Below are 24,463 nucleotides of genomic sequence, written 5' to 3' on the forward strand. Positions count from 1 at the left end.
AAAAGTTAGAAATTTCCCAGCAGAATTCAGAGCCCAGAGTGACGAATATCAGAATTTGAGAACTCACAGTGCCCAAATCTGAAGTGGCAGAGTTGTGCAATGGCAAGTTCAAAGTTGGATGATTCAGAGCAGCAGTGTCCAAGGTTTCAGAATCTCCTGTTGGAAAAGTCAGAGTTAAACGTTGCAGTGAGAGAGTTCAGAGTGTCAGAGTTAAGTTCACAGTTAGTAATCGCAGCTTAGTATGAAATCGCAGAAAATGGCAGTGGTTAATTCAAGGTGGCAGAGTCACTCAGCGGTAGAAATCAGGGTCTGGAGGATTTGTCCTTTGTTATTGGTGTGAGGCCTTCCTCAGAAGACTTCCTTTGTCTCAGTGGTAGATCGATGTCTGTAATCCACATTGGCAAGTGCTTTGCTGTAGTTGTACGATTGTGGTGGCTTGCTTTTTCTCTGCTGTCTAGGTTACAGGTTTCACATATGTTCCGGGGGTGAGAGTCATTTTGGGTTGATTATTTTCCTTGTCTCAGGGGTAGTTCGATCTGCTGCAACACACAGTGGTGTCTGCCTTGCAGTGGTTGTAGGATTGTGGTGGCTTGCTTCTCTCCGGGTTCTTGTGTTGTGGTTGTATTATTTATTTGGTTTTGACCGATTGGGTACTGAGATGTGTAGCGTTGCGGGGGTTCCCTGGGGTAGAAGCCTCCCTGTGGAACTTGTCTTGTGGTTGTATATTGATTTGGTTTGGTGCCTTGAATTTAGGTGTGGGTGAGATTTGGTTGGGAAATTCCAGCAGTCAGGCTTCTGAGTGGAGGGATTTTGTGTGCGTTTGCTACGAGGGTAAATCCCGGTCAGAATCTTGACATTTGGGTTGGTCTATCCCAAGGCTGTAGTATTGAGATGTGGTCAAACCCCATAGTATGAAAATTCAGATGTGGTGTATTTAAGTAGAGCTCGAGTGTGGTTCTCCCATCGGTAGTAGGATTCAAAAGCAGTGCAACCTAGCATCTGCAAAGTTTAAATGTGGGGCAACCCAGCTGTGGCGAAATATGATTGTGGCGGCAACACATGCCGCAGAAAGTTGAAACATGGTGCAAGCCACACAGTAACAACATTTCAAATGTGCTGCATTCCACGCAGCAACAAAGTTTGAGGTGCAGTGCAACTTGTGCAGCAGTAAGACTCTGTGGTGCACTATGTGTGGAACATTATGTGAAGCACAACGCAGGTGTGGCAAAGCACAAACATTGGCCGGGTACAAAGTAGCAAACCTGCATGTTTGAATGCTTTGGGAGTGTAAAGAAGAAAGTAACCCAAACCCCAATCGGTAAAAAAAATCCAAGAGACCAAATGGTAACGGCACTGTTTTGCAAGGTAAAACAAGGTTTATTACATGCAAAAAGGTCTCGGAAGGTCCTGTTGAACTGACACAGAGCTCATCACGCCCTAAGAAGTTACTGGTTATATAGCAGAAAACCGCAAATCTGCCTACATAGGTTACAATGTTATCCCACCACCCTCAGTGACTACCACCTATAGAACATGCTAATACCCCCCATAGTCCCTTGACAGATTTGCCACACCTTATCTAAGCCCATTGCCCTATTCACGTGGCCCACAACATCGTCACTATTAATTTCAGGTACAGGATTGGCTCATGAGTATATTATTACACTAATAAATCATGACCGTCACGTGATGTGCCCCCCTCTGATCCAAACACGTTCAAAGTAAACTGGCAAACTCTGTTTTCACAAGACAATGGGCCTTCTCATTGTACCAGATTCTGCGGTGCATTCAAGCTGTACCCCGACCATTTACTAAATCTATTGGCATTTCCACTGCTCCTCCTAGCCCAAATCATGGAACATTCCAGACATGGCTTCCCCCTTATCTACTACTAACCCCAGGTTTCTGGTAAGGGCGTGGCCAGGGCACCGCTCTCGAGTCTGAATTTCAGGGATTTATTTGCTTTGGTTATGTGTCTACTTGAAATTCAAATGGGATGACCATCTCCTTTGATGAGGGCAATAGTGATCTAAATCTTTACTTGGTCTTTTGGCATCACCAAAACTCATGCCCTATTCACATGAATGTGTCCTTCAAAGGGCGCATCCTTACCTGCTCTCCCCACAGCTAACATTTAATTCCCACCACCTTCAGGCCCTGCAGCTAGATACAATTAGTGTTTATCTGTGCACTGCGTCAGCCTCTGACCTTGGCTTCTCTACTGGAGGACGAAGATGGGATTTGTCTTGGGACTGAGCTAAACAGAGCCACAACTGCATATCAAGACCTGCGTTCTAGACTGTTCATTTCGTATTAGACCTTAAAATCCAGTATGGCAGCACTTTTATTTTTAGCACGCTGACCTCTCTCCTTCCACAGTATCTTTCCAACTCCCTTTTCCACCTACTTCAACTCTTTCTTCGCACCACATTGGAAGATGTAACTTTGTATACAACTATTAAACACAGGGCCTATACACTGCCCTATCTATAACCTCTGCACCTGCAACATTCATATATTTGTTGTTCCTTCCGTGTTGCTATATGTGGGTATTTAATATTTGTCAAAATTAACTACAAATGATACGTGCACCTTCTGCTGCGCCAAACTTGCCCTGCTCACACTGCGGTACATACTAATGGGTTTTTCTCAGCCTGAACCTTTTTGACTGGATGGAACGCTGTAAGTGCATCCCAACAGGAGGTAGAGTGCAAGTTGTGGTAATGAAAACACAGTCGTGAAACTCAATATGGCAAAACCTACCTTTGGAACACTCCTGCTGGTAGACATCAAGTGTGGTAAAACACAAGCAGCAGCAAAGCTCAGTGTGGCAGACCTATGTTTAGAACACTGTGGGGGCAAGATGCAAGTTGTGGCAGAGCACAAGCACAGGTGCGATAACATGGCAGCAAAACCTATATTGGGAACAACACTCTGGGGACACTTAGGAGGGTTGTGGGGGGGGGAGTGGGTAAGGTTCAAGTGTGGCAGTGCCCAAGCAGTGGTGAGACAACTGAGCAGCAAAGCCTGCTTTTGGAACGCTTTGGGGGCAGTATGCAAGTGTGGCAAAATACAAACAGTGGCAAGATAAAAAAGCAGCAAAATCTACCTTTGGGGTACTCTTGGGTCAAACTGCAACTAGTGGCTGAATGCAAAAGTGGCGAGATAACTGAGCAGCTAAACCTACATTTGAAGCCCTCTGGGGTCCAAAACAATTGTGCTAAAATACAAACAGTGGATGTGCGATGCAGAACATTAAAACCTATATTCGGAACACTCTGGTTGGCAACATGCCAGTGTTGCAAAACACAAACACTGATGCAATGGCAATGCAGCAAAACCTACCTCTGGAATACTCTGGGGCAAAATGCAAGTAGGGGCAAAGTACAAACAGTGCTGAGATAACTGAGCAGCAACACCTACATTTGGAACACTTTGGGGGGCTAAATGAAAGTAGTGACAAAATGCAAACTCTGGCGAGATAACTGAGCAGCAAAATTTTAATTTCAAACACTTTGGGTGCAAAATTGAAAACAGTACCGAGATGACAAAGTAGCAAGACCTACATTTGGAACACTTTGGGGCAAAATGCTAGTATTAAGCAACTTGCTGAGAGGCGCTTTGTTTTGCCAACCTTGGCCCCAGGTGACAGTGGTCACGGATGCCTCTCTGGCTGGCTGGGGCGCTCTCCTGTCAGGCCTAACGGTGAGTGGACTGTGGTCTCCCGTCTTTTCGGGATCATATCAACTTGCTGGAGTTGAGGGCGATCAGGCTGGTTCTGGTTGCTTTCCTCCTCTCTGTGACACACAAGACTGTGCTGATCCTGATGGGCAACACATGCACTACCTCAACAAATGAGGTGGCGTGGGTCCTTGCCTCTGTACAGAGAAGCAATGCGACTGTGGTTCTGGGCTCTGGAGAACAGTGTCTCTGATGGTGGGTCATCTGGCCAGGTGGGAGATTGTGATAGCGGATGCCATGAGCAGACAGACTTCAGTCTCTAACGAGTGGGAGCTCTGTCAGGAAGTTCTGGAGGAGATCCTCTCCTTTTGGGGAACTCCTCAAGTGGACCTCTTCCCTTCCAATGTCAACAGGAAGTGCGAGTTGTTCTGCTCCAGGGAATTTCCTCATCTGGGAGCTCTGCGGGTCACACTGACAGTTGAGTGGACTTTCAACCTCCTTTATGCATTCCCGCCAATCCCTGTAATTCTGCTGGTTCTCAGGAGTGTACTCTGTTTGCAACCACATTGACTGGGATCGCTCTGGAGTGGAACCCAGAGAATGTGGTATCCGGGGTTGCTGCACATGTCCACCCCTCTTCCCTGGTGCCTCCCAAGGAGAGTAGTCTTGCTTTCTCAATCGGGGGGGCAGGATCTTCACCCGAACCTCATCAAGCCTGAACCTTCATGCTTGGGTACTGAGAGGCTGAGATAAAAGGAGTGGCACTTGTCAGACGATATCAAAAATGCGCTCCTTTCGGCTCGGAGGTCTGCTACGAAATCCATGTATGCCTGCAGGTGCTGTAGATTTTCAAGTTGGTGCCAGGAGAGGGACCTCGATCCTTTATCGTGGTTTCTGTCCCTTGTGTTGCATTTTCTACTTCCCTTGGCCCAGGCAAGCCTGCAGATTGGCACTGTGAAGGGTTACCTCAATGCTTTTTCAGTGTTCAAGAGGACACCGGCACAGGGGTAGTTTTTCACAATCCCCGCTGTTATGCAGTTCTTATGGGTTTTTGTAACTAGTTTCCCCCTGCCAGTTTATGGTCCCAGTGTGGGATTTTAATTTAGTTTTAACATTTCTTATCGGCGCTCCGTTTGAGCCCCTTCGCTCATGTTCTATAAGATTGCTCACCTTGAAGGTGATGTTCCTGGTTGCCATCACTTCTGCGAGAGGGGTGAGTGAGTTCCAGCATTGTTTGTTTTACCTCCCTATTTGTTTTTATCCAAAGAGAAGGTGACATTGAGAGTGAGACCCTCTTTTCTGCCAGGTGGTCTCGTATTTCCATCTCTCTCAGAAGGTCCATCTTCCTTTGTCTTTTCCTCTGCCTCCCCCTTCCATGGCAGAAGAACCATTCCATCAGCTAGGAAAGATTACCATCTTTTTGTTGGTTGTGCTGGTGCTCGTGCTGGCAGGGCTGTGAACAAACATACCCTGTTCAGGTACATCATTCTCTGCATTTCAGAATGCTACGATCTGGCTGAGAAGGATGTGCCTGAGGCTCTCGGAGCTTATTGTACCAGAGGAGTGGGGGCCACCTCTGCTCTGCAGAGGGGAATCCCTGTCCTTGATATTTGCCAGGCGACAACTTGGTTGTCTTTGCACACATTTGTTAAGCATTACTCCTTGTATTCTCATGCGGGCCAAGATGCCCGTTTTTTTATGCAGTCCTCCATAGTATTCTGGATTAGGCTGTGTTCTTGCTTCCTCCCTCCCCGAGGTTTACGTACTGCTTTGGGACTCTGTCATAGATGAGGAATCCGTGGGAGGAAAGAATCCATTAGTAGAACAAATTACTTGCCTCTCGGTTATGTTCTTTCTGATGGCTGTTCCTCCAACTGATTTCTCGTCGCCCTCCCTTCCTGCCCCTTTTGTGGGAAGCGAGTACACCATCGGTTCTACTACCCCTCTGCTTCAGAGTGCTGTTGAAAAAGGGTGGAACTCGTGTCACGGTGCGTGGCACCACTGTATATACTGGCCCCAACATCATATATCGCACAGGGCCTGTAGAGGTGTCAGACGGAGCCGCGCTGCGTCCCTTGGTGTCAGAAAGGTTTCGGGAGAACAGCTGCTCTGAGTTAGGGGTTTTATAGATGAGGAATCCATGGGAGGAACATCCATCAGAAAGAATATTACCTAGAGGTAAGTAATTTGTTCTTTACAGGACTCTATGCTGGGGATTAAGGCAGCTGCCTTCCCTACTCTCCCTGAAATACACAGAAAGAAATCCTACATATATGTTTTTTGTTTCTGGACCCCTAGCATTATGATAGTGATAGCCAGTAACTTGCCTCGATTTACGAAAAATCCTTTTTCAGAGAATGTGGCTGATGTTAAAGAGACAGCCAAGCAGGTACTGCAGGCTTGTCTGTTTAAAACACCATAGTCTGATCCAGGGTCACAGGGGCAATGGTCCATAAACACTCATGGTTGTCGATCTCTGGATTTTCAACTGATGTATAGTCCTGGTAGGGTTCCATGTGTTAATATTCCCGCAAAAATATCGCAATCCAAAAATATGCCATATTTTTGCGTTGATATTGACCCATGGACCCTGCGGGGGACACCCCTGCAACTCCTGCATTATTTTTAAATGTGCGGGGGACACCCACGCAACTCCCGCTCCCACAAAATATCCCCCCCAAAAATATCGCCTATGGCGAGACAAACGCCCATATGTATGGCGATATTTTTGGTGAGGATATTTTGTAGGGATACCCCTGGTAGCTGGGCATGTCTTTCCATGGGGCCAATCTGTTTAGCTCGAAGGCAGAGGAATCCTTGTAGAAGTTAATTGCCATCAAAGCCATGGCAAAGTCCCTAACGTTGGCCATGTGTTAGGCAGAATCCTGTGCAGTTCCCTTGGGGAACACTGCAAAAAGATTAAGACTACAGGAGTAAGCAGTAAACCCAATTGTAGCAGTCTCTACCACCCAGATTTACCTGGTAGCTGTGCTGAGCAGTCAGACTTCTCTCAAGGTGAGTAGGGCAGTATACAGAGGATACACAAAAGGGCCAGAAACACAGTGGAGCAAACAAACACTGACCAGATCTTGGTATCAAAAGTATATAATTATTTATTTAAAACACACTTTAGGAAATACACTAAGCACTATAGATCAAAGCAAGTTCAAACACAATCAGAAAAAGTATGCACACCTCACTTAATAATTATTATACAAGTCTAGGTCAAAACACCACTATTTGTAAAACAGATGCGAGCGCTTAACTTTGATGGCACTCCAATAATTAAGTTAGAGGGAGAGAAAAAGACAGGTCATGAAAATAAAACAGTTCCCAACACTTTTCTAAGACCAGAGCAAGCTAGTGAAGGCAGAGTCTACTGTAGAGCCAAAGTTCATAGGCCAGAGCCACTTTAAATGGAGCAAAGCGAAATGTGCCCAAGATCACACAGTTTAAAAATGCACCCAAGTCTTTGCAAAAAATGTTCAAAGAGGTTGGTTTGATGCGAAAGATAAAGTTAGAAGGTCTGGGGGCCAACCCAGTTGGAAAGCCAAGGATTTAAGGGTCACCTTTAGCAATCCGTGGAAAGGGAGGCCAGGTGGAACACAGTACCTTTAAAAGTGAGGAAGCTCCAGCGGTGGTAGTTGTTCCTGGCAGCGGGTGCAGTTGGGAAGGAGAAGATCTCATTGTGGAGGAAACTTGGAGTCGTTGCACTGCCCAGGGATGAAACCAGCTGCAGAGTTTGTTTGGTTAAAAGGTGCGTTTCTTTTATTCGCGGTCCTGCTGGACTGAAGCTTGGCTATCCGGCCGCTGGGTGCTTAGCACTGGCGATTCGACCAAGGGACGTCCTGGAAGGCGAATGTCGAACTGGTTGATCCCACCAGCTCAGGGAGAAGACTCTTGCAGCAGAAGATCTTCTCTTGTCGTCGGGGAAGTGGTGAGGTCGTTGCAGCAGAGCTCCACCGGTGGTGTCGTCGTTGCAGATGGCTCAACTTCTCCCCTCTTCGGATTTCTCAGGTCCAGTGACGACTTCTGAAGTTCCAGTCCCAAAAGCCCTGCTTTTATGCAGAAAAATCCCCATTCAACAGCCTAGCTGTCACTCATACATGCTAAGTGGTGAGCTGGGCGGCTCACCACTGGGCCAATCAGAACAGAGTGCGACTTGGGTTGCTAAGGCAATGCAGTCCAGGGTGCCAATTCCCCCACCCACACATCCTGTGAATCCCAGACAGAGGGCACCAGTTGGAGGGCTTCTGTGGAGAAGCCCGCCAAAAAGTGGAACAAAGGGCCCGACCTTGGTTGGAGTTACAGAGACTGACACGTACGCCATTTTGTAAAAGAGTTCTGGCGAAAAGACCCAACCAGCGATTTTATATTAATTAAATAAACCAGCGGTATCTTTACAATGCACCAAAAAAGTGGTGAGTTTAAAATGAATGGGAAACTCCCAAAGGAAATATTCTGGTGGAATATTTTGCGTGGTAACCACTGCCACCAGCCAGAAATTCGACAAGGGGGGACTGGACAGTGCCCCCTTGGAAACAGACCGAGGGGCAATCTAATTAACCCCTTCCAGTACTTCCACAATATGATGGTTTGTACTGGTTCTGTTCACAAGTTTGGACTAATAAAGCCAATGGTGACTTTACATGCCCTGGGAGACAGTAGTCAGTCCCAGGGTATGGAGTCTATGTTTGGGGGTCACTATGACACCCCGGTGTTACTGCACTGAGTGTGCTGTGTAACACATATACCAAAACAGATGATACCCTATGGAATAAAAGACCCCATAGCCCATAAGCACATACCAAGTCAAAGACATACCTCAAATCATGCCTAAGAGTGGGAAGGAAAGAGTCTCACTCTTAGCAGGAGAAAAAAAAAAAAAATCCAGCAAAGTTGCCGGGGGACTCACTAGGTTTGGGAAATTAGCCTTATAAGAGAATTCTCCCTAACACCATGCAACAATCCTCTTGATGGTCTCCAAAGAGTAAATTGTTTCAGAAGCCGACCTTGTTTTCAGGAGTGGATCAACACTACCTCCAACTACTAGGCTGTAATGGTTATTTCAAGGGGTTATTGCATCCCTTTTCAACATCATTCTCTGGACAGGCTCTGCTGTCTGTATTTTACCTCAATGAATGCCCTACTGCAGGAGCAGGAAGTCCAACAACTCCTTACCAAGGCTGTAATACAGATTTAGCCTTTTTTTGCTGATGACGGAATAGTGGGAAGATCTTCGACTCTACCCTCACCTGTGCGTGCTGAATGTGTTCCTGTGTGAAGAAAACATGTATATGGTGACCCCCACACAAATCCTTCAGGCTCTGGACTAGCCACTGTTCCTGAATCACAATAATACCTATTTCCATGTTCTATTTATCCGAAGTACCATAAATACCTGATATATGTTGTGGGGCATCCGCCTACAATTTACAGTCAGGCCTTTAGCGTTTCTACAGCTCACAGAAACGTCACAAAGCTTATTGCATTTTTGGCTGCTCGTTTCAGGAAGGGCTGTATCCACCTTTTACCAAACCTGGAGGACTGGCTGATCCAGCCGTGTTCCCCAGCTGCAGTCTTGGATCAGCCATTCTACATGTTCCATCTGCTCCACAGTTCAGGCAACTCCCTCAACATAACTACATCACACACCAATTCTTTGCAATCCCTTCCGTTTATCTAGGCTGTGTTGGACTCATGATCTGGCATGGCTTTTCCACCAGAGGACCATGTGGCGAACATTCAGCAAACAGACCAGCTATTTCAGCCAGGCTTCAGCCTTCCTATGTATCTCCAGTCTTTTTTAAATACATTTTTTGAGTATTTAATCTACATAAATCGGTGCTCCAACCTAGGGGGTTCTCAGCCGAAAGCCTCCTCGGTAAAGAATGTCCAGATAAAGAACAGCATTCAATCAAAGTCAGAACAAAAAGGTTTTCAGTCTCTTTCTAAGTTCATAGAGAGACGTTATTTCCCTGATATTCTGTAGGAGGCTGTTCCATAGTCTAATACTCTTGATGGGGTTAGTAGATCGTAGATCATATGATCTTGTGCATTATTCTAGTAGTATTGGCTGTTACATTGAAAGTGGCCAATTTTGGGGCTGAAATGATGTACCTTCTACAGGTCTTAAACATAGTATTGCCAGTCCTCAGAGACAACTTCCTGAGTGGGGAGCTCTTTCGTCATGCCCAACCCAAGCCACAGTGGTTACAGATCCCATTCTGAAAGATTGGGATGTTCACTTGCATTACCCTACGATGTGCTCACTGTGGACCAAGCACAGGACACAGAGTACATCCTTCAGCTGAAATTGCATGCCATCACATTTTCTCCTATAGCCTTAGTCCCCAAGTAAGTGCAGGTCCTGACCGACAACACCGTGGCCATGCACAACCTCTACAAAAGGGATGATATGCAGTTGCGCTCTCCCTGTAGGGAGGCCATGCGACTTTGGTTCTGAGCGCTGGACACAATGTCTCCTTGACAGTAGCTCATCTGTCTGATACAAAGAATGCTGTTGCTGCTTTTAAGCTAAGCAGGTGTTTGATGGTCAAAAATTAGTGTGAGCTTTGACGGGAAGTCTTGGAGGAGAGAGGTCTTGCTTTTTCTGGGGAACTCCTCCCATGGGACTCTTTGCTTCTAATACCAACAGGAAGTGAAGGCCCTACTGCATCAGAGTATATCCCCCAAAGGGCGAATAAGGAGCATCTTGATTGCAGAGTAGAAATACAGCCCCCTCTATGCATACCTTTCAATTTCCCCCATGCCCCTGGTTCTCAGGAGATTGAGGAGGTTCAGATTCATCTTGATCACCCTGGACTGGGCCAGGAAGACAAGGTACCCAGAACCTCCGACATGTCTATTTGGCATCCCTTGCAGCTCCATATAATAGTGTACTTCTTCTCCCAGACAGAGGGCAGAGTCCGTCACCTGAACCTCAGAAGCATCTGCCTTTAAGTCTGTCTACTGAGAGGCTGAGATACAGAGATTGGGACTTGTCTGACAAATTCCTGGATGTCCTGTCGGCTAGTAGGCCAACTACCAAATTCATATATGCATGTAGTCTGCCAGGTTAAGCTCGAAAAACAATCTGGACCTGTTATTTTGCTCCACTTTCTCTGTGCTGGCATTCTTTTCCCATGTGGCCCTGGAAGACCTTCAGTTGTCTATTTCTTTTCCACCACAGTAGTTTCTTCCTGTGTGTTTATGAATTTCTCATTTTATTATGGCAGTTCCTTTTGAGCACTTGTCTTGTTTTCAGCATTTGCTCACACTTAATGCGATTGACTAATTGTCATCACCATGTCCCAGTGGGTGAGTTTGCAAGCACAGACCATGCGAGTGAGCCCCCTAACTCCTCCTTCTGTAGAGAAAACGTTAATTCGACAATGAGACCATTTTTCTACTGAAGGTGGTCAAAGGATTCAACCTCTACCAGAAAGTCCCTTTGCCTGTCTGTTTTCCTCTTCCTCCTCATCCTTCCAACACAAAGGAGATGCTCCATAACCAAGATCCTTAATGGCCCTGAGTTTATGTCCATGCCATGAGAGATTTCCAGACGGAAGATCAGATTTTCATGAGCTGGTATTTAGCTGTTAAGGTGCCACAAGCCCAGGCTAGGTGGATTATCCTCTGCTTATCCTAGGCCCTGGAAAACAAAGAGGGGCCTAGGAATCTGTTTGTAACTTCTGCCCTGCAAAGAGGTGTCCTATTATTGACATCTGCCAGGCCGCAATGTGTGCATCCATGCACACATTTGCAAAATATTGGGGGTCATTCCGAGTGAGGCCGTAAGGGGTTAACGGCGCCAGTAAAGGTGCTGGAGCCGTCAACCCCTTACCGCCTCATTACGATCATCTGCTCGCGGGAACCCGCTACGGGCGCCTGGTTTACCAGGTGCCCTTAGCGGGGTCCCGCGAGCAGACCAGGGTGCTAACAACAGGCCCGTTATTAACGGGCCCGTTTTTAGCACCCTCCTCATTCCCATTGAGCCCTATGGGGGTTGGAATGGGAATGGGGAATGGTTCCTCGAATGAGGAATTACTAGGCCCTCCAGGGTCAGTATGGCCCGGTAATTCCCCATTCGAGGAACTCGGACCCGGTACACGGTAAGGGGGTAGCCATGCCGCTAATAACGGCATGGCTAGCTCCTACCTTGTAATGACCCCCATTGTCTGCATTTCTTGGCTGGAGATGATGTATGTTTTCATTCGTCTGTTCTCCAGAGGTTTTTGGTATAATCTGTGGTTCTACACTATCCCCAACTTTCCAATTTTGTACTACTGGAGTATAAAATGAGTATTCCTTGTGAGAATTATATCCACTAGTAGAACAAACTACTTATTTTAGTTGATGTTCTTTATGATAGAAAATGTCCTCTTCCCACAAATTCCTCCTCAACCCACCCTCACACCCCTCTGACAGATTGGTTGAAATCTGAGGCAGTTCTACAGTTTCTCAACCTGTAGATTGCACAGAAGTTTGGCAGACATGAGATATGTGGCATGGATGGGTCCATATGCATACCCCTGGAGTCACAACCAGAGCCATGGGTGGCAACTATGCTGAGCGAAGCTCGAACAAAGTTGTAGTACACCCTCTGGTGGCGGTTTAGAAAATCTTTGGTCTAATCTGCACGCTAGGAAGGCATTTCTAAGATGGGAACTCTGTGGAGGAAAAGAGGCATAATATTAAATAACCTTACTGAAGGTAAGTCGTTTGTTAATCTTTCTCAAGATATCCCCACACCCATTACATCCCTCTGTGTGACAGGCCAAAATGTGGTACACTTCCCTCACCCTGATTTTGCTTACAGTCACCGGAGGAAGCTGGCAGCTTTGGAACCGCATGACGGGAAATATGCTGCCAGGTTTATCCACAGTTTTACTGTGGTGGGGGGAACCCATATTGGTGCTATAAACCTACCCCTCCACACCATTGCTTGCTTGAGTAGTTCTTCTGATGCATGCTCCCTTCTGTGACAAATCCAGGGAATTCATGCTTTGGCCACCCTGTTTGGTCTAGGGAGGTGAACCTGCTAGGCAAAACAGTTTCTAGGGGAAAGGGCAAGTGGAATCTCACTGGGTGTGATGCCCCCTCCCTTAGGTGATAAGGCATCCCCAAGCAGCTGCTACCATACCTCCCTGTTAGTCAGTCTCCCATGTATTTTTTGGATATATGGAAGTTGAGCAGTATCCTACTGTGCAGAGCCTTTTTTTAAAGAGACTGGCTTGGCTTCTGACCAGGTTCTGTTGATGACCCTACATGAAACACAGGACCAATGGTGTCTTCTCTCGTGTTCCAGGAAGGAACTTAAAAGACTTAGGCCCATGCAGAGAGAGAGCAAGCCAGCCGAGTGCTGAAACCCGGCAACCTGCTCTGTAGTGCAGAGGAGGCGCTTCTCCCTTCTAGGACCCTGGAGGCAGAACCACGTTGGAGGAGTGGTGGACAGAGAGCCAGCTGAACGCTGCCAAGCCCAGCCAGAAGGTGGAGAGTCCAGAGCCGCCTAACCAATGGAATACCAAACCGCTCCTGAAGAGACCACTGGCGTGCCACAGTCCTGATGCCAAAGTCCTGTCAGTAGTGAACAGGAGGAACCGAGGAGGAAGACTCGACTGCAAAGACGTCAGTCACGGTTCTGCAGCACCCAGAGAAGCCGCCTTCAGCGACACACATCTCTGCATGGAAACTGGTACCTGGCCAATAGGAGGAAGCATGAGGTGGGCAGAAAGATTCCAAAGAAGCCCACAAAGGGTTGATACAGAGAATATCCAATGAGACGACGAACGCAACCCAAGATTTTGTGGGCCTTAGATGCCAGAAAGCCTACTAGGGGCTGACACAGAGAATACCCCTCAAGGGGGGGTGAACTCAAACCAACAATCCAAAGGCCTGAGAGGCCAGAAAGCCCATGCAGGGCTGACACTGAGATTATCCTACGGATGGGTGAAAGCACACCAAGAAAGCAACAGCCTGACAGGCCAGACAGCTGTACACAAACTACCAGATATAAAAACAGTGCCAGACCCGACCAGTGTGAGCAAGAGACTCATTGTTATTTTATTTATTGTTTATTTATATAGTGCTTATAAAAAGGTGAAGTGCTTCAAAGTGCTCCAAGGCGGGATGGGAATACAGTCATCATACTTAGGCCTTGAAGATTCCGAAGGATCTAAACAGAGAAAGAAAAACTAGAATACTAGGCCAGACGCCATTTCTCCTAGTGTAAGTGATTAAGTATTACATTTGAGAACAAGCTCGGGAATGGGGAGACGAGAGACGGTGGGGGAGGGGGAGGGACAGGACAGACAATTAACTGGTAATAGTACATTTAGGTAATGCATACGTACATACGGAGGTGCTTGCACAGGGGGGGGGACACAAAACGAGTCCGGTCCAGCAGGGCCCTCGGTTAAGTGCAGAGAGTTTGCCCCTCTCATGGAGCGTAAGCTGAAAGTGCAGTAATGCTGAACTAAGTGCAGCTACCTGGAGGCAAGTGCAAAAGACTGGTGGGGGAGCCTTGGACCTGTAGGCTCTGGAGGTGGACCAGGTAACCAGTCAGGAAAAACTGAACAGAGTTAGAAGGAGGAGGGTGAAGAAAAAAAGAAGGGAAGTTACAAGGGAGATGGAGAGAGAAGGAGGAAGATAACAGGTAGGTCTTGAGGAGTTTCCGGAACTTAAGGTGTTCTGGCTCAAGACAGAGAGAGGCAAAGAGGCTGCTCCAGAGGAGGCGCCTGCAGTGGATAAATGTCTACCCCCAAATCTCTGTTTGTGAAAGTGGCTCACCCGTGGAGAGTTGGAGGAGGACGAGCAGAGGACTCTAGAGAGAGAGAGTATTTAGGAAGAGAGCGTTGTAGATGGTGCGGGCCCCCGGCGCCAGAAAGCCTTGTGGATTATGCAGAGGATCTTGAACATGATCCTTGCAGCCACGAGGAGCCAGTGGAGGGATTTACGGCCAGAGAGATGTGGTCCCAGGGCTTGAAGCCAAGGATAAGTCTTGAGGTTCTCTTCTTGATGAGTTGTAGAGGACAGAGAGTAGAAGTAGGAAGATTGAGAAAGAGGCTGTTGCAATAGTCCAGCCTAGAGAGAACCAGGGCTCTCGAAGTGATGAGCCTCTGGGAGAGAGTGAGAAAAGGTAGAATACCTCTGAGGAGGTGCAGTTGGTAGTTGACTTTTTGGAGATGTCTGAGATGTGAGAAGGCAAGGAGAGAGTGGAGTCGAAGATGACCCCAAGATTTTTTGCCTCATTGGTGGGGGAAGGGCCAAGGGAGGCAGGCCAGGGAAAAAGTGGGAAAGCAGGAGCAGGGGTCCCAATGAGTATGATCTCTGTCTTACTGGCATTCAGGCAAGTTCAAGAGCATCAAACACTCTTATGTGGAAAGATACATTTTGAACGTTGGAGACAAACTGAATGGGGTCCTGAGTAATCAGCTTATGGAGAAGAGAAGGACTGGCACTACCCAGCTTTGAACTTCTTCAACAGGCCTGGGCCTGAGCGAGAGAGGGAACTAAAGTTACAACCTGGTGGAGTCAGATACCAGCCACCAGGAGCCAATTGAAGTGGGAGTCAACTTACTTAGGCTAGGTTATATTGCTTAGTGTAGTGGTAGGGTGAGAATAGAATAGTATAGGTTTTGGACAGAGGACAGAGTTTTTGTGAGACATCCTGATGAGCACCAGTATCTAATTTTCTTTGAAGTTAGGGAACCATCATCTTAGTTATGGGTGTGTGAGGTTTCCTTTAATAAAAGGTGTTTAACCATCTCTTCTCGTCTTCCTTCTGCGTCTGACTTGACACACTTCCCTGACCCTTGGCTGTGTGGCACTAAGGACATGGGCTGTTAAGGATTATGTATCACCAACCTAGAGGTAGTGATGGCTGCCATTGCCTTAATTAGCAGCACGGGTGTAATCTCTTGTTGCCCCACTTTACATGGTAGCAGCCTGTATCTATATGCAGACCCATGTTGTGGGTAAGGGTTGTCATGAGCCAACCGTGGGATAGCTAGGGTAGACCACCTCAATCCCCCACCACTGAACTGGTCAGTGAGAATGCCTGTGCAGTAGGAGGTCATCTTACTACTCCTGCTGAAATAAGACCTTTTGCTACAAGGCGAGTATTATGTTTCTACAGTATCTTTAACACCTTTGAAAGACTAAGTCATAATGTATTGGAATGTTCTAGATTTTCATAACAGTCACAAAACTGTGGGCAATCGATATGCCTCTGTCGACTTTATTGTATGTATGGGAATGAATATAACAACTATGAAATTAAATGTATTTGCAACCAAAGGTAGAAGACAATAAATGTTCAGTTGCAAGAAATTGTAGCAATAAGCTAATGATTCTTCTCTCTAGAGCCAAAGCCTTTTATTGATGTCAGCATCATCACAAGATTCAACGAGTACAGCAAAGTAATGCAATTCAAGTAAGTCCATATCCATTGTACAGTTGCCTTATATCTATTAACCGGCCAGGGCCATTCTTTACCATTGGTACTATGTAATGATTGTGGCATGTTACCACATAATTCAAGATTGTGCTGGATGGTAGATTATGTGCAGTGCTAAGCTTCAAAACTAAAATAGCTTTTCTTTGTGACTAATAGTTGGGCCAAATGCATAGCTATGATGTACGTTGGATGCAAACCAGATATTTTGTTTATTTGAATTATCTGCATTGTGGGTGTGCAAAGACTCAAAATAAGGATACACTAGTGTGCATAACAGAATTAATACCTTTTTGGCATCTACAGACACTGTACCTTGTTATAAAGCGAGTACACGCTTGGACCTTGCTCTGATTTTGCTGAACAACCAGTCATTCAGAGACCACCTTAAACAGCAAAGAGCTGTCCCAGAATTGTCACCCCTGCGTATGGCCAAAGGAGGATAGGAAGAGCTACACCCATCCACCACATCTAGAAACCAGTTTTAAAAGAGAATTAAAAATGGCGGCATACCATGTTATTGGTTTGTGCAGACACCTAACTTAATTTTGGAGGAATAGTAGGTTTACTTGGTACTGACCAGTGAAATCACAACTGGAGTGGAAACTTCACAACTAGGGATACGGGAATAATGGTACAGTTTAGCACTCTGTGTATACAACTTCAATCTTTCCTTCAGTTTTTCTGCATCATTTGACATATGAACCCCCTATAGGAGCCACAGATACATGTAATGCCACCTGCTGCAATATACTGTGAGATCTGATGCTGCAACATGAATATAACTTCACAGGATTAGCTTTTTTACAACACCAACATATTGTAATACTATCTGTCACCATAAGTACTTTGAACCCACACAACAATACACTCTCATGTAAAGCATGTATACATTTAATGATACCACAAACCTATGGTTCATATATCAGTCATAAACAGTCTATGCCACCTATGCCTACCACAATCATATGGTTCATATATAAGTTATAAACTTCCTCTGCTGCCTATGCAAACACGTGCTTCGAGCACTCTGGGCGTACAATTTGTGATGTTAGTATCAGTGAGTGGTAAAAAAAAAATCAACATAATCTGCAACTCAGTGCTGAATTGCAAATCATGGGAAACCTAATCACATATTGTTCATCAACTTTGTTGTAAATTGCTAATATTGTCCATTTGGTGGATTTAGGTCCTTGTAATTGATTATTTCATCAAAGAACAATTTGCTGTTCATGCAAACACTCGGTTTTCAGGCGTCTGAACACAGTAGCTGGTCACCAGTTATCAGGCTGGGGTCATAAATAATAGCATTATACGAAAGAAGACTTAACAAAATTGGTTTGAGTGAGAAAAACAATTCTGTGGGCACTAATTTCAGAGGGCAAGAGAAGTTGATAAACTTAACTGAGAACAGGATAACACAGCAAATTGTTAGTTGATGGTGAGATTATCATTTGCAAGGACCTACGTGTGGTCATAGGCGCAATGGGCATAAGATATTTATGACTAATATATGAACCATATTATTGTGGTAGGCATGGGCGACATAGACATACGATGTTGATGACTGATATATGCACCATATGATTGTGGTATCATTACATGTATAGATACTGTACATGTGAGTGTATTATTGTGTGGGCTCAAAGTAAATATGCTGACAGATATTATTAAAACATGTTTGTGTTGCAATAAGCTAATCCTTTGAGGATATCGTCAGGACACGGCATCAGATCTCACAGTATATTGCATGTGGTATTACATGTAGGCGACTTGCCTACACTAGAAAGGTGACCTTATTTAGGAAAGGGTAGTGTAAGGGTGAAGAAGGTGGAGCCTGACACATGGTTGGCATGATTGTTGGCATAAACATTTATTTAGTCAAAATAAAGAGGAAACCTATCTCCATCTATCTCCCGCTAACTCTAAGAGGGGTTTCCTAGCCTTAACTAAGGAACTAAAGATTCTGTCAGAATGCCCAAGTAAATGAAGAGTACACCATTCTGTGTCAAAATGCCTACTTCTGTCCCTCACACTTCTAACTAAACTAAAGAAGTAGTGGGTCTTCTTGGTCCAGAAAAATGGCTCCCTTCTTCAGGACAACGGATAATATTACCCATTTGCAGGTAGGAATTTCACCTGAGGCAATGGCCCTCATTCCGAGTTAGGACTACACCATGGAGTAAATAGCTCCATGGTTGGCAACCATGGAGCTATTTACTCCATGGAATACCGGCATAGTGAATGGAGTAATTACCGGTCCATTCCAAGGTTGGATGGACCGGTAATTCCCCATTCACCATAGCCCTTCCCCATCCCCATCCCCATTTCTGCCCCCATAGGGCTCAATGGGAATGGGGAAGGAGGTAATTACGGCACCGTAAATTACGGTGCCGTAATTTACTCCAAGGTCACTTTGCGGGTCCCGTAATTTACTCCTGCTAAAAGCAGGAGGTAAAGAGGGACCCGCAAAGGGAACTCGGAATACGGAGGTAAGGGATTACCGCCATCGGTGCCCTTACAGGCGCCGGTAATCCCTTACCTCCAACCTCGGAATGACCCCCAATGACTCCCTTCTCCAGGTCTCCATTCCTTTCCAGGATACAAAACAAAGTTCCAGCTTGTAGTGCTGTCAAGTTTTCAGTTCAAACTAAAAAGGTAAAGTTCCAACTCAAAAATCATTCCTTATTACACATAGTTTACTTCACTATTGGCTTCCTGGAGGATGCCTCCCTTCCCCAGGTATCTTGTTCTCAGTATTTCCGCAGTGCCAGGAGAATGATTCCCTTTCCAGGGCCTTCCTTGCCTTTGTTTCACGGTACACAATACCAAGGGGTATACTTCCTTCTACCTGGTCTCTCTTGGCTTGCAGTTTCACAGTGGTAGAGCAGAATGATTCATTTCCCCAGGCCCTTCTCAGGCTCTTTGAGGCAGTTTGGAATGCCAGGGGGAATGACTCCCTTCCCCTGGCTTTGGTGTACAAAGAAATATCTCCCTACTCTTGGCACTGTATTCTCACAGTTTTACTCCACCAGGTGGAATGCTTCTCTTACCCTGGTATTCCTTTCACCTTGTTCTACTGGCCTTTATGTGTGGGTCCCAGAGCCATAGGATTCTGCTGCTTCTTTGGCAGACCTGGTTCACTTTCCTGCCAGGTACTACGCCCAAGAAGAGGATTTGTTATGCTCTTCACAACTGGGTGCTGGTACAGACCAATGTTGCTCTCTCTGTCTGCGCTGGCAGTCCCGGCTCACACCTCTGCCAGGTACTGTGCCAAAGAAGAGGATTCATGATGCTCTTCTCTGTTGGGTGCAGGTCACAGACCTGTGCTTCCCTCTCTCCTGCAGCCCCATCAACTGTCCCAGTCACCTAGGGACCTTTGGGGTGTTTGACGGTCCTCTCTGGTTGGTCTTGGGCTTTCTTGCATGCTTCTCAGTGCTCTCTGTGGCTTCCTGTATCGCTCTGGCGACTGCAGTGACCCCGCAGCATTCTGCACCTCTGATGCTTTGCAGCCTCCCTTAGCAGCATGCTTCGACTGCCGCTCTCACTGGCTGGTACTTCCCTTCTGGACTGATTTGGAACCCCTCCGAAAGTTCTCCTGGGTTCCAACTAGCAACCGTGTTGCTTCTTTGCTCCAGTCGGCGTCGACACTTGCGATTCCTCCAGGGATGGCCCCTCTCTCTGAGCTTGGTTTTCCCTCTTCTATTTTGTATTGGCTTTGGGCAATCAGAACTCCTGAAACACTAGACTGCTCCATAGTGTTTTGAGGATCGATCTTCATACTCTTACGTCCCATCCCCTTTCCTCCATACTGCATGGGCGTCCCTTCCTAGGGACGGGAGACAGAATCTTTTTCATCAGAAAAAACCTTCTCCCCCTTTAAATTTAGAGGTGTCCGGGGGTGCGGCCCTGGGAGCATGTGCTGCCCTGACGTCACCCTCCGGTGCCACACCTCAGTCCCCGTTTCCATGTCGACAGGAATGTGCTCCTGGGTTTGGCTTTGGCCATGTAATTCCACATGCGGATACTTCTTCTGTCTTTTTGTCTTTTTTCATTCAGGTACTTGGGTCTCAGGTGTCACGCTCCTCCCCGGCACATGTCGACTTCAACAGGGTTCAGCAGGTGTCCAGTCTGCAAAGGGCTCTTTCCTACATCAGACCGCCACGGCTGGCAAGCTTGTACCGCGTGCAATGCGCTTTCTTCGATGTTTTTGAGGAACAGACTAGCCAGGTGGAGGGAGCTCTTCCAGAGGTTGCCTCCAGAGGACCTGTAGGACTTCGTCACACATCGATCCAGGCCCATGGTAGGGCCACTTTTTTCCAGTGCACCCCGCAACTGAGACTCCGTCCCAAGGACGCGCCAGAGCGGGAGGAACCTCTCAGATTCTCATACCAGCACAAGTACTAAGGCTAATCCAGCTACCGGCCGAGGGGTCAGTAGATCCTCCCAGTGACAGTACAGAGGGACCGGAAGGCTCTTGTACCGGGTCTTCACCCGAGGGGCCACGCCCTTGTACCAGCAACATGTCCGAGGGGGCTCCTATACGCGCCACTACCGACAACTCCACCGAGGGCGAAACGCCTACCAGGTCTCAACCTAAGGTGCAGGGTAGGCCTCATGATTCACACTCAATAGTCCTGGACGAGGCTGGGCCCAGTGAGCCAAGCAACACGACTTTGGCACGTGGCAGGCAGCTTGACAAGATGGCTGACGCGCCAGAAAATATGGGCACCCGTCTGATACCGCAACATGGAAGGGAGCAGGTGGAGGAGAGTGTGTCAATGTGGGACTGATGTCAACCAGGTACATGCCCTATAGCCTATCCGTCATTTGCGCAGGGCAAGTTTCCGCTGCATCCATATAGTCAGGGCATGCAACAGCCTCAGCAGCCGCCTGCTGCCCCGTCAATACCCCTCTGCCCTGTGAGCACAGATTTCTTTGAAAGGTTCCTCAGGCTCATGAAATCTCCTTACATGGGGGTCATCCCATTAGGGACATGCTCCCGCCAATGGCTCCAGTGCCGCAGGCCACAGTGCAGCCCCCGCTGCCCGCTCCGGCCCCCCAGCCGATAGTACAGGCGGTTCCGTACCAGCCTCCACCGCAGCCCCTGGCTCTGGTCTCCACACCCCAGCTGTCGGCTCCAAGCACCCCTCCACCAGTGCCGTACCAACCGAACCCTCAGGTGGACACAGATAAGGAGGAGGATCCTGACACACCATTGTCAGCCAAGACCTTCCATGAATGTCTTGCAGGGCTGGCAGAGTAATTGGGCCTTGCTCAACCTGAGGTGGAGCAACCAGCAGATGGGGTGCTCGCAGATGTCTTCGCGCTACACCCTGCGGCTAGAACGGGGATCCCGAGGTAGAAGGACGTAGTCGCCTTGGCCAAAAAGTGGTGGATGTCCAGGAACGCATTTTGGACCTGCCGTTCGAAAGGGGTGACCTCTTCCACTCCTCCACGGACGAGGAGCTAGATAAAAAGTAAAACAGCTCACAAATGAGGAAGTCTTTATCCATCCTCACAAAGGCAACGGCCAAAACGTACACCTAGTCACAGCAGCGCTCGGACAAGGGGTGTAAATACGGAGGGTTCTGTGGCTTCCAAGAGAGAAGGTCCAGGCAGCCGGACCATTCGCCGACCCAACATCGGCGCAAACAACAAAAGAGGGTGCGGGGGAGTAAGGTCTGTTTCTAGTCCCCCTCCTCCTTACCTTTTTTTTGCTAGTGTGAATTACAAGTGTGTTTTTAAATAAATAATTATATACTTTTACACCAAAGCTCGGGTCAGTGTTTGTTTCTACTACTGTGTCTCTGTACCTATTGTGTATACTCTGCATACTGCCTAACTCTTCTTGAGAGAAGTCTGACTGCTCAGCCACAGCTACCAAGTGAATCTGTGTGGTACAGACTGCTACCAAGTGGGTTTACTGCCAAACACCTGTAGTCTTAAATCTTTTGCAGTGGTCCCTAAGGGAACTGCACAGGTTTCTGCCTAACAAGAGTAATTGTAAGTTAATCACTGTAGTGACTAACATACTCTTAGTCCTTAGTCCCCTTTCCTCCTTACGTCCCACCATCCTCCCCACTAATAAAACTGGTGTCATTAGGCAATGTTAATATATACACCCCCACGCACCTCTAAATTTAACGGGGGGAAGGTTTTTTCTGGTAAAAAAGGTTCCGTCTCCGCTCCCTAAGAAGGGACGCCCATGCAGTATGGAGGAAAGGGGACTAAGGACCAAGAGTACGTTAGTCACTACGGTAACTTATAATTTCCTACACACCTCCTCCTTGTCCCAGTATTTCCAAGAGAGCTCTCTTTATGGTAGACGTGAATCTTCTTAGTCCCAGTGCTTTTACCATAGATTTCTTTTGGGTCAACTATGTTCTTCATTGTCCCAGTACTGTTACGACTATGTACTGGGAAGGCATCATGACGCAAGACACAGACAACAGATTCAAAGTTCAAAATAAAACACTTTATTAACTTAAATGTCAGGATGGAGAAAGGCCTAACTTGCCTCGTTCTTAGGTGGGATTTCCATACCTAAATGAAACTAAGGAAAGTAAAAAAGTTCAACATAAGAATCTGTCTGTGTCAAAACCTATACCTGACCTCACAACTGAATTGATACAACGTGTAGGGATGTCAGCAACCAAAAGAAACAGTGTTTTACATAAAGTTCTGAGCTTTCAGCAATCAAGAAAAACAGCATTGTACATAAAGTTCTGAACTTTCTTTCAGCTCCCTTCCCCAAGTGTTCAATAATTCCATAAAAAGTATCAAAATTACCTTCCTTGGATTCAAGGTAGGTGAAATGGTGTTAACCAATACTCTGGGTTTTAACCAATACTTCCCTAAATTATAATTATAACAATTGTTCTTTTATAATGCACTCAATATCGGTGACAGGTTTCTAAGTGCGAGACCAGGATTCTTGCTTCCAAGACAAATGCGTTACCCCTGAGCTATTCTCCCGGACCAACTTCCAAGTAACAGTTCAAGCACCAAAAGAACCTTGAGGCTCTGTCCTCAAATTAACAAATGTCTCGAGTCTCAAGGATTCCCTTCCCCAAGACTTAATTTTGTTGCCACAAAAATATTCTTGTCTTTCCAAAGTTCAATTAATTATGTTTTCAAATCTATACTTCTGTAGTTTGTAGCTTTCCCATATTTCAAAATCTATATTTCTTTAGGTTCCAGCTTTCACATAATTCGGAATTCAATATTCCTCTCTCTGGCTTGATTGCAAAAGTTCCATTTTAAATCATGCTACAATAGTACTTTGTTTTTGCTTATTATTTGAAGTTCCCTTTATTCTCAGCATGTAGTGGCTTTACTTGAATATAAAGTTCTGTTCCCTTCTGTATTCAACTTGTAGTAGTTTTGTTTATTTACAAAGTCTTTCATTCAGTTTGGTATTCAATAGATGTAGGTTTTGCCTGTGACAGTCTCATAATTCAATATTCAGCAGGTAATAGTTTTGTGTTTGCAAAGCTTTTTGTTCAGTTCGATATTGAAACGATGCGGGTTTTGCCCATGACTTTCTTTTAATTCAACCTGCTGTATGATGTTCATTAGATTCACTTTAAATGATTAACCCAGCACTCAGAGACATTCAAAAAAAGTATTAACTCAAACACGCGACCATGCCCGATACAAAGTGTTTCTGATCATTTATCAATCAATAATAGTTTACACCGGAGACTTTCAAAAACATGCTCTTCTGAGACACGCGACCACACCGATACAAAGTGTTTCTGATCATTTATCAATCAATAATAGTTTACACCGGAGACTTTCAAAAACATGCTCTTCTGAGACACGCGACCACACAAAGTATTCCTTCACAATGGATTTGTTCAAAAACTCACGCACCAGGTTTGTCATTCGCCATAAACTCACTGGTCGCGTTAACAGTTTTTCCAGCAGTGCGGATGACACGGGCTCCTGCTTTCAAGGTCAGGGTCCCAGCTCCTGCCCCTTTGACACTCCTGGGCGGACCTCTCAGCACAGGGGAACGAGCACCTCACACATAAGGGAAAGTGATAGCCTTCCCACATGGCTCCCTTCTCCACGTTCAATCCGCCACGCTTCCACAGACTGCGTCTCTCTACAGTCCTCAGCATTTCGTCGTGCTGCACACGGCGGACCGACCTGTAGCAGTCTTCCCCAGTTGTCGTTCTCTCCTCAAACAAGATTCCCTGCTGCTTGCACCGGCCTCCCTGCTGCACCTCCTTGTGTTGTTTTTTTCCTTCTCCTTTTGTACACATGTGACCTCCAACAGGGTGCAGGTGTGCTTTTCGAAGTTAACTTGCCTGACCA

General features: G+C 46.5%; 1 protein-coding gene across 4 annotated transcripts in view; it reads left to right on the plus strand.

Annotated features, from left to right (window-relative positions):
- Positions 1-24,463, plus strand: part of VPS13C (vacuolar protein sorting 13 homolog C) — a 5,236,720-nt gene that overhangs the window by 4,217,139 nt on the left and 995,118 nt on the right. For all 4 annotated transcript variants that reach the window (XM_069624493.1, XM_069624490.1, XM_069624491.1 and 1 more), the window contains one exon: positions 16,048-16,117. In XM_069624493.1, the coding sequence (XP_069480594.1) occupies positions 16,048-16,117 (70 nt within the window). The remainder of the gene's footprint in view (positions 1-16,047; positions 16,118-24,463) is intronic.

Source organism: Ambystoma mexicanum, chromosome 11 (assembly GCF_040938575.1).
Source record: "Ambystoma mexicanum isolate Mex_15411 chromosome 11, UKY_AmexF1_1, whole genome shotgun sequence".
In the NCBI taxonomy this organism is placed as follows: domain Eukaryota; kingdom Metazoa; phylum Chordata; class Amphibia; order Caudata; family Ambystomatidae; genus Ambystoma; species Ambystoma mexicanum.